Genomic DNA, 14,763 nt, shown 5'->3' on the forward strand with positions numbered 1-14,763 from the left:
CAGAGGAGGGAATAGATAAAGGAGACGAAGAAAAAATAGCTGCTTACAACTTATCTGAAGTAATGGGATTTACCCAAAAGTACTTTGGAAACTGGCAGAGACCATCTTGTTGGTATCACCAAATACCTTTTTACTTGGTGGGAGGAACGAAAACAGAAAAGCAATAAATTACCTTTAATTGAGCAGTGATACGTAGCAGCCAGCACACATTTGATACCATTGGACCATGTTAGGTAGACTGATTTGTTTCTCTGGTCATATGAACATGCCCTGTGGTTCCCAGGGTGGGGGAACAGTTGGTGTCTCACACATAGGTGTTGGTGATGCTTTGACTTGCTGTGACTGACACGATCATGAGCTGAAGAGATGTGGTTGTGATGACTGGTGTTAGGGTGTTCCTGTGGCCTGGGCAATTACTGCTTCTCAGTCCTTGCACCCTCTGAGAACTTCAATACAAAATCTATTTCTTTCCACACCTTCCACAAAGTGTTCAGTAACACAGGTGGGAAACAGAACATGTTTGATGAAGGCACCCCATCACCATGATGTTTCCATTTGGAAACGTCAGCCAGGTTTCACTGTGCTTAATGCATTATACGTGAACTTACATTACACATGAATTTCTTAGAGATCTGTTGTGCCAGTTCAGTTATCTTTACCATATAAAGGTGAAGGTTCATCCAGAAGGATTGTTTGGTACTATTTAGAATCAAAGAACCATTAAGGTTGGAAGAGACCACTAACATCATCTAGTCCAACCATCAACCCACCAGCACTATAGATTGATGTTAATTGGCATTCCTTACATTACTCCCAACTTTTTATCAGATCTAGTGAGTTCACTTTATTTCAGATCTATATTGGTGGTTGATTTTTTTTTTCTTGTTTATACACATTATTTTATTTGGGTTGACAACCAATACTTAATTACACCCTTCTGTTAATTCTTTTCAAATATTTGCATGTTAGTTTTCCTCCAGTCCTCTGAAATGCAATATTATGCCTGGAGAACTCTTTGGCCAGGTCTTGAAGAACTGTTCATGCAAATCTATCTGTATATATCTCACATAGTCCGTACATGAATGGACTCCTTGAAGGGAGCATACAAACAGGAAGGGAACAACTGTATATATGGCTGGACAGTAATAGGACAAGGGGGAATGGTTTTAAACTGAGACAGGGGAGGTTTAGGTTGGATGTTAGGAGGAAGTTTTTCACCCAGAAGGTGGTGAGGCACTGGCACAGGTTGCCCAAGGAGGCTGTGGATGCCCCATCCCTGCAGGCATTCAAGGCCAGGCTGGATGTGGCTCTGGGCAGCCTGGGCTGCTGGTTGGCGACCTGCACACAGCAGGGGGTTGGAGCTGGATGAGCACTGTGCTCCTGTTTAAACCATGCCATTCTAGGGTTCAACCATAGCTGTAACAAAACTATAAATGTAAGTACTTCAAGAGAGAGAGATAGAAGAAGTATAGCATGGCAGTGGGAGCATAGTAGAGCTGTAACCCAGAGGTTTACGGAGCAAAACCTTAACCAAAACTGCTTCTACTGAGTTATGTAAAACTCAGGGCTAGAAGGGAAACATCACCCATACACTGTATACAAACCTGCATTGCTTGATGTATGCAAAGCAATTTAAAGCAACAGCCCTCCATTCCTGAGTACTGCAACTGTCCTAAATTCGGGAGTTAGAAACACAGGTGAGAGGAAAATCAAATGGAATGCAATTTGTGTTAGAAGCAAGTCTTGGGGAGTTCTCTTCGGACACCTGTGAGAAAGAAAAGTTATTCCTCCACGGTGCTGCAGTGCAGAACAAAAAGATCCAGGGACACTTTCTAGCAGCGTCCCTGCTAGACTCAGCAGAAGCTCATAAATGGGAGGGAGATCAACTTTTTACAGGGTCTGACAGGAAAAAAGGAAATGATTTTAAGTTGAAAGAGGGGAGAAGAGAGTTCTTTTGCATTAAGAGAGTGGTGAAGCCCTGGCACTGCTGCCCAGAGTGTGGGTGTCCATCCCTTGAGATGCCCAAGGCCATGGATGGAGCCACGGTGCAGGGTGTTCCAGCTCACAGCAGGATTTTGGGCTGGATGGGCTTCAAGGACCCTTCCAACCCAAGCCAGTCTCTGATTCTATGATCTTTCTCATGGGTAGTTTAAAAGCCAAAACCATATGCTGAAATTCTGCAGTGAATCATGGAGAACACAACATAAACCCTTTCAGAGATGTCTTTCCCCATTCATTGTAGCACTGAGGTGTGCAGATGGCTGTAAAGGGAGAGGTTGGGTTCTGGGCAAATTCATTAAGTCGCTTTTTGCATGCAAAGCAAATTGTGTGTCATCTTGAAATAGGTCATAGCATAGCACTGCTGTACGTTTGCATAACAGTTTCAACTGAATGTCAAGTTTCACACGAATTAATCCACCCTTCAGAACATTTCACCAACCAATTAATTACTATCTCAGCCTAAGCATTTTTTACATTTTAAACTCTTCTCCTTACATAGTCATTAATCTTATTTATCCTGCACCATACAGTTAAACAAGAGGTATGGCAGCAGCAACATGTCCAGCTATTAGATGGCATTCTTCTCTTCTTTTGTGCTGCTCTCCAGGTTCCCTGTTTTTCATCATCCTCTCAGAATTTGCTCATATCCTGATAGCTCTCTTGAAGTCCATTTCCTGTGTTCCTGCAGATACCAATTTTCTTCCCAAAATTAGCAGACACCCTCTTACAAACCGAGTCCTTCCCTTTCATGCCTACTTTTCTACTGAAATTGGCTCAGCGATGTTTTCTGAAACATCCAGCAAACTCATCTGTTTTGTGCTTACTTTGAACTAGTCTTACAATTTGGAAAAATGGATTTATAGCCCCAGATTCTGACTACTGCTGATCTTAAGAACAGTGAGTTTTTGCATGCCTGCATGGAAAGGAACTCAAAACTTCTGCTGCCAGGGGCCATACAGATGTCTCCACTTTTAGAAGCACTGTTTGTGTCATACTTCCTCACTTAAAACTCTCGTCAACTATTGACTCGTGTGTATTCTGTGCACAAAATAATGCCATGAAAATAACATTTCTTCCTTTTAAATATCCTGCTTATCAGGGCACTAATGGGATTCTTGTGATTTAAGGAAAAGAATAAGGCAATTAAAACTTTTGTGTCCTTGTAGAGCTCTGGGGTTTACAAAACCAGTGAAGTAACAGGGTCTCCTGGACATGCCCAGTCACGGAATCACAGAATCTTACAATAGTTTGAATTGGAAGGGACTCTTAAAGGCCCTCTGGTCCAACTCCCCTGCAATGAACAGGGACACCCACAGCTCCATCAGGTGCTCATGTTCAGCCTGACCTTGGCTGTCTCCAAGGACAGGGCACTCACCACCTCTCCAGGCAACCTGTGCCAACGCCTCACCATATTACTGTAAAAAGCTTTTTCCTTATATCCAGAAAATGTCCCCTCTTTTAGTTTGAAACCATTTCCCCTTGTCCTATCACAACAGCCCCTGCTCATCAGTCTGTCCCCATTTTTCTTACAGCCTCTCTTCAGATACACAAAGGCCACTCTCAGGTCTCCCAGCGCCTTCTCTTCTCCAGGCTGCTCAGCCCCAGCTCTCTCAGCCTGTCCTCGTAGGGATGTGTTCCATCTCTTGTGTCACTGATCCCTGTCAGACCAGTTTGTATTGTCTGTGCCCCTAGGTACATATTTTGTACCTTTCTGATAGAAGGGAGTGTAAACTTTGTGCTAGAAAAGAGATTTAAAATGGCCAGAAAAAAAAACCTATTTATTTCAAATTATCTTCCCTAAGCTGTTATCCAGAACTAAACAATTTAAAACCAACATATATATTTAAGTGAAACGACTTATTTGTCATTTTTAAACAAACACACAAGTGCAGGAACAAATTTATTTTCACAGTATTGTGGCACTGCTTCCATTTGCTATTTTGTTTAAATACAAAAATCAATCACAGTCACATCAGTAATATAAGCTTTTGTACATGGTAGGTGCTGATGCTTCGGAATTCCAGATGTAATAATCTGATGAAATCAGTTCCCGGGCTAAAAAAATAAAACAGACAAGAAATATAAGCATTACAGAGTGCCTTACAATCAGCCATTCCTTCAGTCAAGAGACTACTAATCCATCCTTACAAGTTTACAGAAAAGGTATAATGGCCTCTTTAAACTCTAAGACTCTTACTATTATTTGAAAATTATTTCTGATAATAACACATTTAAAGTCTCAGCTTCAATTACCTTTACTAATGTATCAGTCATGAGCTTAAAATTCAAACAGAGGTTAAGTCAAAAGCAGGTGGATAACTTGGATTTTGTTCAATGAATATAAATTACATACTTGACATAAAACATACAGTATGGAAATGATGCTTTTTTGTGTTACACTTTAGGACTGACTGTGACCTGTCACAAAATTAACAGCGTAGATCACAGCTTCCAAAAGGCATCTACAGACTTTTGACTGATGGAAGTCACGAAAGACAGAGAGCAACAAATAGAAATGCTTCCATTAGACAGCAGTACTCTGATTTTATTGGTGCTTACAGTGTTCTCAGTGTATTTTTGCTGCAGACTTGCAATGTTAACTCAAGAATAGGCAGATTTGCTTTCTGCTCCACATCCACCAGCAGATGTTGGTATGATGACACTAAGACAGCAACAGCTGCAGCCTGCATGCAGGAGCTGCATTCTGGCCTGCAGTCTGTATTTCTAGACCACATATATCTCCAAATTAAAGCATCCTAAGCAAGAGGGCAGACTATGGAAAAGTGTTCTCTGTCTCCCAGGTTAAGTCCTATCATTAGGTAGAACACTGTAAAACATCACAGGTAATTTAGCACACGTAAAAGGGTGATGACAGTCCCTATTCCAAAGGACTTCATGTGCATTAAGCACAGCAAGAAAAAGATCTGTACAACTTTAGTTACATAATTTCAGTAATTGACATCCAAAGTGTGTCTTAAATCAGTGACATCCAACGTGTAACTGCTTCAGCAAAATAACTGACATTTTTAGCAACTCACATGCAGTGATTTTGGGTTTTCCCGGCGCAAAGATCTGAACAGAATGCTGGTCCACATAACACCCAGTAAGTGTGAAGTCTGGGATCCTAAAATACATCTACAGAATGAAAGGAAATACACAGTGAGATGCATAATCTCATGGTTGTTGTGCAAATACTGGCAACCTGCGTTACGTGCTTTAGGTGCGCAGGCGTACCCCAAAATGACAGGATGTCAATTCATGTAAGTTAAAAAAGACTCCATACTAAGGAAAAAAAAAACAGGTTAATGATTAAGTCTGATTAATATCTTTGTAGTTGGTTGCAGGCAATAAAAATAGTATCTTTCTCACTTATTTACTACTAAGGCATCTTTTTACAGAGACTACGACTTACTTTTACATAAGCTGTGTTGCCAGTGCAAACATAATCAGTTGGGTGCTCTTCACCTATGTCACCAAAAGTCACAGTTCCAGTAAGAGAAACTTCTGAAGATTTAGGGAACTTCTGTCCTAAAGCCAGAAACAACATCTGTTAAGGAATTACACAGCTGTGCTTCCCCTACAGAAAATCAGGTTGGGAAGAAATGATGAATGCACAGGAGTGTTGCACTTACCAATGACCCAAACCAGGAGGCTCTTCTCTCGTGACAAATCCAGTTGGCCATAACTAACTTTGTACTCCAAATGAGCTATTGGGCCTCTGTAGTGTGAAAAAAGAGCAATAAGGCCGCTGGAATTAATATTGTTCAGTTATTTGTTAATAATCATTTTTTAAAGCAACAGATGCTGAAATACTTATGTGCACACGGACAAATCGTATGTATCTAAGCACACTGTTAATTTATGGAAAGAAATTACAGAGCAGGAGGAAATCAATGTGTTTTCAGCCTCGTAATCATCAAAGTTGTTGGTATTTTACTGTCTTCAGTTCACCGACAGCATTTTCCTAACACTGTGATCAGCATCACCAACGTTGCATCATTCCATCTTTGAATTTTCATTGCTGTTGTGTGACAGTGCAGTCAGGCAGCGGTCTGAAAGGCTTAAATAAAAACTATCCTTTTAATTTTAAATGACTGTATTTTTGATAAGCTGATCTGTAGCTAGGATTAGCAGCCTTAAGGAGCAGGTAACCCTGGGCTAGAAAGTATCTCAAGACTTAATCCACCTGGATTAACACTACCTGTGGTAGTGTTTCACGTGAGGAAATACCACAGGGAAACACGATACTTAGTGGAGGTATTGAGAACCAATCAGAAATCACAAGAATTCCAAGGCTTCCCAACGTTACCAAGGTTGATGTCCAGTGTTGGTCCTTTGATGGAGCACAATCTGTTACACTGACTGCTAGGAAGTTCATTTTGGGAAGACCACAGAGAAAAGGAGGAAATGTATCTAGGATTCCTTTACTCTTACCTGTTGAAAAAAGGTATACGAGCTTCACAGTACTCAAAAGAATTCTTTATGCTTTCATGAAGCTTCAAATTTACTGTTATTTTACACTGTGATCCCTCTTCAGTGAGTTGATAACATCCCAAAATTGGTGGAACCGGCACCTGGAGAAAACCATATTCATTCTCAAGACTTATCAGCAATATCATGGTAAGATCAGTTATACGCTGTTTTAATTACTAAGGTATTTTACAGGCTAACAAACTTATCAATTGCTGATTGGTTTTGAACAGTATCTGTCAAACCCTTTGGGCTGCTGACAATACATAGATTTGTTACGTATGCTCTTGAACATCCCAGCCTGGATTCACTTTGTCTAATTTGGGCACTGAGTGGTTCAGAACTTCAAGTATGAACAGTAATGCCAAGCAGTCAGAGGTACTGTCATGTTACCTGGTGTAGAGAACCTGCTTTGGCAGGGGGGTTGGACATCGATGGACTTGATGATCTCTGGAGGTCCCTTCCAACCCCTACAATTCTGTGATTCTGTGATTCTGTTATGAAAGTGACTCAGATGATTCAAGTCCTGAAGTTCCAAGCAATTTACTATATGAGGAGATTTCTATTTCCTTGTATTGAACTGAAAGTCACTTCTCATAGAATTATTAAGGTGGGAAAAGACCACTGAGATCATCAAGTCCAATTGCTGACCCATCACCACCACGCCCACTAACTCATGTCCCTGGATGCATTCAACAACACGGGTATTTTTATTTCTGTTTGAGGACTGGAAAACAACTAGGGTCGGTGATGGCATTACCTGGGAAGTGTAGTAACACAAGTTGAATGACTCTGAAGGAGGAATGAAAGGAAATTTGTAAGGCCCACTGTACACAGAATCATCCAGTGGATTAACACTGCTGGACATGAGCATGGCAGGGTCAATGGATGTCACGCAATGGTGGACGAAGATATCTTGGAGTGGAGAGCCATTAGTTGGGAGATTCAAAGTGAGGGTTACATTTGGTGCAGCTCCCTCTATATCACACTTGAAAAAAATGAAGACGAAAAGTTATGCTACAATATTTCCTTCAAGTCAGAATTAGATGTTCAAAAGTCAAACACAAACATTAAACCATCACACTAAAATTTTTCAGCTGGCTTCAAATGTTTGTACTGACAAATACTTTCAAAACAAAGTCTCTTTCTCCTTTCTGTACAGCTGAAGCCTTAGCTAGCTGTCTCTTAATTGACAAGTGTGTCTTAGCAAGAAATAAGCCCATAAGCAAGCCAAGGACTTACTGCTATAGCTGAATTATTACATAAACACACTTGGTGACAGTCCAATTAATTCAGTTACATTTATAACATTTGCTTAATGAATTCAAGCATGCTATTAACGGCCACTGTGGTCCCATGCCAGCTCTCTCACAGCAACCATGTGCAGCACATTCATGCTCTTGTCCCTTTGCGTGCCAGCTCAGCAGTACACAACTCCACCAGGTCTTTCCTTTTACGTAAGGCCATCCACTCTGCAAGACGACCTAGAAACTTGTTCCTCTGAGAACAGGAAGCTGTTCAGCCATACAGTCCCTACCAGCACGGTTGATGTGAAATAACTCAGTTTCCAGAAATGCAGCATTTAAGTTGGCTCCCTTTGAAGATGACTATCCCATCTCTTACTAATTACATAAGCACAATCCACTTTAGAATCACAAAATGGCTTGGGTCGGAAGGGACATCAAGGATAACCAAGTTCCATCCCCCCTGCTGTAGGGCTACTCTCAAGGAGTACTTCTCCCAGTCTGAACACATGGGACTACCCTGATTCACCTCACTAGGTTCACATCAGCCCACCTTTCGAATTTATCAAGGTCTCTCCAGATGGCATCCCTTCCTTCTGCCCGATCAACTGCCCTTCTCAGCCTGGTATCATCAGCAAACTTGCTGAATGCACTCAATGCCACTGTCAATGTCATTGATAAAGATACTGAAGAGCACCGATCCCAAGATGGACCCCACTCATGATCAGCCTCTACCTAAACACAGGGCCATTGACCACAGCCCTCTGTCTGCAACAATCCAACCAATTCCTTATCCACCAAATAGCCCACCTTTCAAACCCGTATCTCTCCAAATTAAAGATAAAGATGTGGTGGGGAATCATGTCACGAGTCTTGCAGAAGGCCAGGTAGATGACATCAGCTGTCTTCCTTGTGTCTACCAATGCCATCACTCCATAATAGAAGGCCACCAGATGGGTCAGGCAGGACCTTCCCTTGGTGAAGCCGTGCTGGCTGTTTCGGATCACCTTCTCATCCCTCATGTTCCTTAACATATCCTCCAGGAGGACCTGTTCCATGATCCCCTAGGCACAGAGGTGCCTGTTGTTTCCTCAGTCCTCCTTCCTCCCTTTCTTATAAATGGGAATGACGTGATTATTTTTCCAATGAGTCTCTCTACCCTTACAACAACAGCTATTACAAATACACTGCACTAAGATAATGTATGAAGCATAGTTTGGAAGAAGGAATGTTAAATATAGCAAAAGTAGAAAATACAAATATTAATGTATTTTGTAATTGTTATTGATCTATTTTGTCAACATTCCCCCAAATTTTAGTATCAAACAATGAAAACCATTGCTACATATAAAAACATTCAAAATTGTTACGCAATCAGTTTCTTTACACAGATTCTGCAGCAACAGTTCTTACATCAGTCAAACAAACAGCATTTATGGATTCAAAATTTCATTGCCACAGAATCATAGAATGGCTTGGGTTGGAAGGGACCTCAAGGATCACGAAGCTCCAACCCCCCTGTGCCATGCAGGGCCACCAATCTCCACATTTCATAGCAGCCCAGGCTGCCCAGGGCCCCATCCAACCTGGCCTTGAACACCTCCAGGGATGGACGGGGCATCACAGCCTCTCTGGGCAGCTGTTCCAGCACCTCACCACTCTCACAGCACAGAAATTCCCCCTGACATCCAACCTCAATCTTCCATTCTTCAATTTAAAACCATTTCCCCTTGTCCTGCTATTATCTACCCTTTCAAAGAGTTGAATAGAATGCAGGAGGATGGAAAATTACATTTTCATGTGGTAGGAAGATTAATTAAAAATGCACAAGTAAAGACACTCAAGTAGAAGACTCAGAAATAGCTTCTAATCATTTATTAGATAGGTAGAAATGAAGTAAGTGTTAGCACTACCATTTCTAAGCCTTTATATGCAAAGACTGTATGAAATGACTTTTCTCCATTTCATTTAGAATTTAATTTAATAAAAAAAAAGGTAAAATACATGCAATGTATCTACTGCTGGTAATTGAAGGCCCAGAAATAGTTACTGATAAACGTTGAAGCATGCAGGAATAAACAGTGAAGATCAAACTAAAACACACTACTAGCACATGAGTCTAATATGCAATAGCTTGCTAATCTTCCAAATTTTGCAATTTCAGGAAATCACTGAGTAAAAGGAAACATGCATTTGCTTTCCCAGTGTGCTCACACGAAAAACATGTTGGTTAGACCGGCACAACAAATGCTCTCACCTTGCAATTCACAGCTCCGTATACCTGCCACATGTCCACAACATCTCTCTTGTCATACTGCATACATTTGACTTTTTCAGTGATGCAGACGTTGACCTGAGGTTTGCCTTTATACGTGTTGGATCTCCAGGCTGGTTGCTTCACGTCTGCGGGAACAACCTGAATGTCATCAAACGAGCTGCTCAAGCTGCTGATGTTTGCATTTAAGGGGGTGCCAAGTGGACATGCCTGTATGATCAAAGTGCGAAGCTGGCCTGCTTTTGCACTCAACTCCGCTTCATTTTTCCGACTGGGAGAAATGTAGTCCAGGATGCCAAACAGAAGAGCGAGTCCTTGCGAGAGCCCAGGGATGGTGAGGAGGGGCGGCCGAGGCTCCAAGGCTTCCTCAACCAGCGGCAGGCAAGCGTAGATCAGCCCGCTCTTCTGGAAAGCCACCACGGGCCAGAGGTCCCCTCCCTCAACGCGAACCGAGCGCACCGAGGAGTGATCGATTCGAGTGCTCGTATCTCGGTGCTCCACAAAGCTCTGGTCCTCTGTGAGCCTGAGCTCAAAAAGCAAGGCCTTGAGGAAATCGCTGTCAGACGGCACAGCCACGTGTGTTGATCCATTGAAGGCTTCCGCGCGTGCCTCAACAGTGGGGTAACGCCTGCGACACAGAAACAAGAGCGTCTCAGTGCTACTCCTCTTTTCCCACTCAAAATACAGCATTCCTAAAAGCAGAACCACTTTGTCTCTTTCCTTGATGATCTCCTTGAATGCAAAAGCACTACAAAAGTCCTTGGAGTGTTGCTGGGTTTCAGGTACACTCATTCAACAAATGCTCAATCAGATATTTGGCTACTAGCAGAAGTTGCCCAGAGGTGCTGGTGCCCCATCCCTGCAGACACCCAAGGTCAGGCTGGATGGGCTCTGAGCACCTGAAGGAGCTGTGGGTGTCCCTGTTCACTGCAGGGGAGTTGGACCAGAGGGCCTTTAAGGGTCCTTTCCAACTGAAACAATTCTATGATTCTACAGATGGAACTCCTGAAAGCTCCTAGAAGTACCCTCGTGCCAGAGGATGCCAGCACTGCTCCGACACAAAGAGCAAGAGGATCACACACTAAATCATGGTCAGTAAAACTATTTCACATGCAATTAGGAATCACACTAACAAGCAGATTTTTACTGGAAACTTTGAGCAAATACATTCACCTTTTTTTTTTTTTTTTTTTTTTTTTTTTTTTAAAACAAACTGTGTTATCTGTCTGTCTACCATTTACAGTCCTATCTGTCTGACCTTTTGCATACATAGAGTATTTCATGACACTAATGAAGCCAAGCACAACTCACCGATGCAACAAAACTCCAACAGCAAAATATTTCTAAGAGGTGAGATCGCTCTAAACACAAGTTTTCACATACTTAAGAAAACGAATGCCACACCTGACCAAATTCTACTTTTTCAGCTTTTTTTGCCTACATACAGCTACTGCTGTAGTTCTGCTACTCTGCTAAATACACTGAAATTACCTACATACAGGGTTTGCACTTCCGAGCTTGCACAACTGATCTGCAGCAGCTGTTCAACTAACAAGCAAGATGAAATAAAACTCTCCACAATACTGTAAATCCAAGAAGACCTCAGTGTACCTAAGCTCAAATGTTCCAGCAACAGTTGCAAGGTTTTTGCGGGAGAGCAAAGTGGATTCTGCAGCGCAGGTACAATACATGTTATTTGAGTGCTGTTATGACTGTTCCTTTTTGATTTTGCAGTATTTACAATGTAACCATAACATCACAGAGGCACAGTTTTGTATATTCTAAAACTGCAGTGCTGCATCAATGTCAATACTCTACTCCACTTCAAATGTTCTGCAGATAATGTTTGAGAATAAGCACAGGATTTTCCTCTGAAGCACTATCATTTTTTACAGGAAAGAGGGGTGAACTTCTTCTCAAGCTAACTAAAACCTATCAAGAAGAATTGAAGAGTTCCCTTATTAAATGACAATGACAAATCAGTTTCCACCATTTTTTGTTTGAATTACCGACTCCCTCGAGCCTTTTAAATTAAGTCTGATGACAGGTTAACATTTCAATATTCTTTTTTACTGATTCTTATAGCAGTTACTCATGGCCCCTCAAAAGCCATGCCATGAGTTGCACACTACAGAACAAGAAGGATCCCTCTGAATCACACTGCAGCCAATCTGTACTCAGGCCACGTGTTTGTGCCCAAGACCACACTTATAAATGAACACGAGAGAAAAAAATACCCAGAAACATCAACGCCTTCACTTATTCCCCTTTAAATACAATTTATTTTTTTTCAATATAGTGACAGCCTGTTTCTTAAATTGCCATGGACTTTGTAATCCCAGTGATGTGGTATTTTGTTTTATCTATGACCTCCACATGTAACATCCCTGAGCACTTGTGTGGTTCTTATCTTATTGCCCCCACGTCTCACTTGCACCATCTACAAGAGCAGCAGCCCCTTGCTGGAGGCAAGCCATGCTTCCTCATGCTTGTTTTCGTGACTGTGCTTTTTCATCTGATTCTTAATCATGCATCTGGAGCACCATTTTTTTCCCATAAGGAAAAGGTATGCATAAGCAGAGAGAAGCCAGAGCTACGGGATTTGTAAACAGGATACAGATGACAGTGAAACACCTCCCTCCAGTGCCACATCTGTTTTGAACAACAAGGAAACAGAGTGTTTTTGCTGCTCAAAAATTGACAAGGACTTCCTGTGCAAGGACACTGATAAGAGGCTGCGGGTAACCTTGGTGAGCATCTCTTATTTTTGGCCGATGTTCCCAAAACAAAGGAAGAGGAGATATTTCAGCCTAGTTTTGTCCATCCCAACCAGCCGGCTGCATTTGCTAGAGCTGTCCCCACAGCACAACCACCTTCTCCTCCTCCTCCCACTGCATCTTCCTAGCGTTAGCTGAGTCATTAGACAATTAGTTAGCCCTTCTGATCTCAGTTTTTCAGTATTCCCTTCTAGGAAGCGATGAAAACTTAAAAAGATGAAAGTTTCCTGGGCTGAATGAGCTTTAGTGATTCAAGAGAGCGACCACGCTTGTTGCTTGAATTAAGTTATGATCAGCTCAAAAAAGTGGAATGCTTTGATGTCCCAGATGTCTTCTCTGAGGTTAAAGATCAGGGCTCACGTATCTCCAGCTGAGTGCATAAGTCCCGAAACCAACAGCTTCCATGTGATCTGGCATTCTTTATATTGTCTGCACGCTTTGTTGAATTTAAGGTCAGTTAGGAGGATAAACTTGGGGTTTCCACAGCCCTATTATTTCCTCTGGGAACTTGAAAGATCTAAGTCTGGAAATCACTTGAAGTATCAAGTCGAGTTTGCCCTTTTCAAAGGAGCGCTCCTGGCTGACTGTGTGACAAGTTACTTCACAGATCCTTGTCAGCAGCCCCCGGCCTCCATGGTGATTACACTCACCAGCTTTGGGACATGGCTTTCTCTTTCTCTGCGTTTGTAGAGGGGAGGCCACATCTCTCAACTTGTAGGTAATACAAGGACTATAATACTAATCCTAAAACAATCAGAGGAATGCCCAGCGTGGAGAGCTGGCTGCACCCAAAGATGGACAATGCTCTACTTACTCCTCTTTTTTGCTTCCTTCTAGCTTCTCAGCTTTACAGAATTCAGATGAAGACTTTATACTGTTCCACACATTTTTTCCTTCCCCAACCTATTTTTCCTCTTGTTCCTCCCACAGAGGAAATGGCTGCAACATTGCCCAGACCAACAACACCAGCTTGCCTCGCCCAAAGTCTTACTTAAAACTCTGCAACAGTTCTGAACACAAAAAGCCCTCCTTTGGGTCAACCTCACTTTGTATGCAAAGATTAGAACCAAACTGAAACATTTCTGCACTCTCAGTGCAATTCAGCATGATGCTAATGAACAGAAGTGGACACGTGTTCTGCCTGTGTGCCTGGCAGCATTTCCCAACTGCTGCCTTGTCCTTTGTCACATGATGACAGAGAGCGGTGAGGTAAAATGTTTGCAACAAAAGAGAAGCCAAGACAGAAAGAGGAAGAGGGAAAGAGAATTAAATACAAAATACAGACATTGTAAAACGAAAAGAAAAAAAAAAAGGAAAAGGTAAAAGGAAAAGGAAAAGAAGGAAGGAAGAATAGGAGAAAGGAAGAAGGGAGAAAGGAAGAAGGGAGAAAGGAAAGAAAATTAAGAAAAAAAGAAAAGAAGGGAGAAAAAAGAGGAAGAAAAAAAAAGGAAGGAAAAAAGAGGAAGGCAAATAGGAAGGGAAAAAGAAGGAAAAAAAAGAAAAAATAGATGAGAAAAAAAGAAAAAAAGAAAAAAAGAAAAAGAAAAAAGGAAAAAAGTAAAAAAAGAAAAAAAAAAGAAAAAGAAAAAATAGAAAAAAGGAAAAAAAAAGAAAAAGAAGAAAAAAGTTAAAAAAAAAAAAAAGAGAAAGGGAAAGGGGTTTGGGGAACACGACCAGAATCCAGCGCTCGGTACTGACGGCTCCAGGCCAGCACTGCTGGTCCCGGCGCATCCCGAGCGCCGTCCCTGCGATGCACGTTCACCAGTTCCCCGTTTCCCAGCCCCTGCCCGCCGTGCCCCACCCGCCTCATCCCCCCGCTCTGCCTCCGCCGTTACCTGGAGAACAGCACGGCCCGCGGCTCGTGCCGCAGCACCCAGAGCGCCCGCAGCGCCATAACGCGGCGCAGGGGGCTGCCGGGCCGGGGCGCCGCGGCCGGGGAGGAGCCGGGAGCTGCGCGCGGCACTGCCGGCCGGCGCACGGCCATTTCCGGCGGGCG

At 42.4% G+C, this 14,763-nt stretch overlaps 1 protein-coding gene across 2 annotated transcripts; it reads right to left on the reverse strand.

Moving 5' to 3' along the window:
- Positions 1 to 3,888: 3,888 nt before the first annotated feature.
- On the reverse strand, positions 3,889 to 14,757 carry AP5M1 (adaptor related protein complex 5 subunit mu 1). Of its 2 annotated transcripts, XM_052696617.1 has the most exons (8): positions 14,603 to 14,757; positions 9,973 to 10,618; positions 7,232 to 7,459; positions 6,436 to 6,575; positions 5,634 to 5,719; positions 5,414 to 5,529; positions 5,040 to 5,136; positions 3,889 to 4,056 (listed from the first exon to the last, which is right to left on the reverse strand). In XM_052696617.1, exons 1-8 carry the CDS (start codon positions 14,749 to 14,751, stop codon positions 3,974 to 3,976), a joined length of 1,545 nt encoding a protein of 514 aa, XP_052552577.1. In that variant the 5' UTR covers positions 14,752 to 14,757; the 3' UTR covers positions 3,889 to 3,973. The 2 variants fall into 2 exon arrangements, with proteins under 2 accessions (XP_052552577.1, XP_052552578.1); XM_052696618.1 differs by lacking the exon at positions 7,232 to 7,459.
- Between the last annotated feature and the right edge of the window lie 6 nt (positions 14,758 to 14,763).

This window comes from Tympanuchus pallidicinctus, unplaced genomic scaffold (assembly GCF_026119805.1).
Source record: "Tympanuchus pallidicinctus isolate F22 unplaced genomic scaffold, pur_lepc_1.0 scaffold3, whole genome shotgun sequence".
In the NCBI taxonomy this organism is placed as follows: domain Eukaryota; kingdom Metazoa; phylum Chordata; class Aves; order Galliformes; family Phasianidae; genus Tympanuchus; species Tympanuchus pallidicinctus.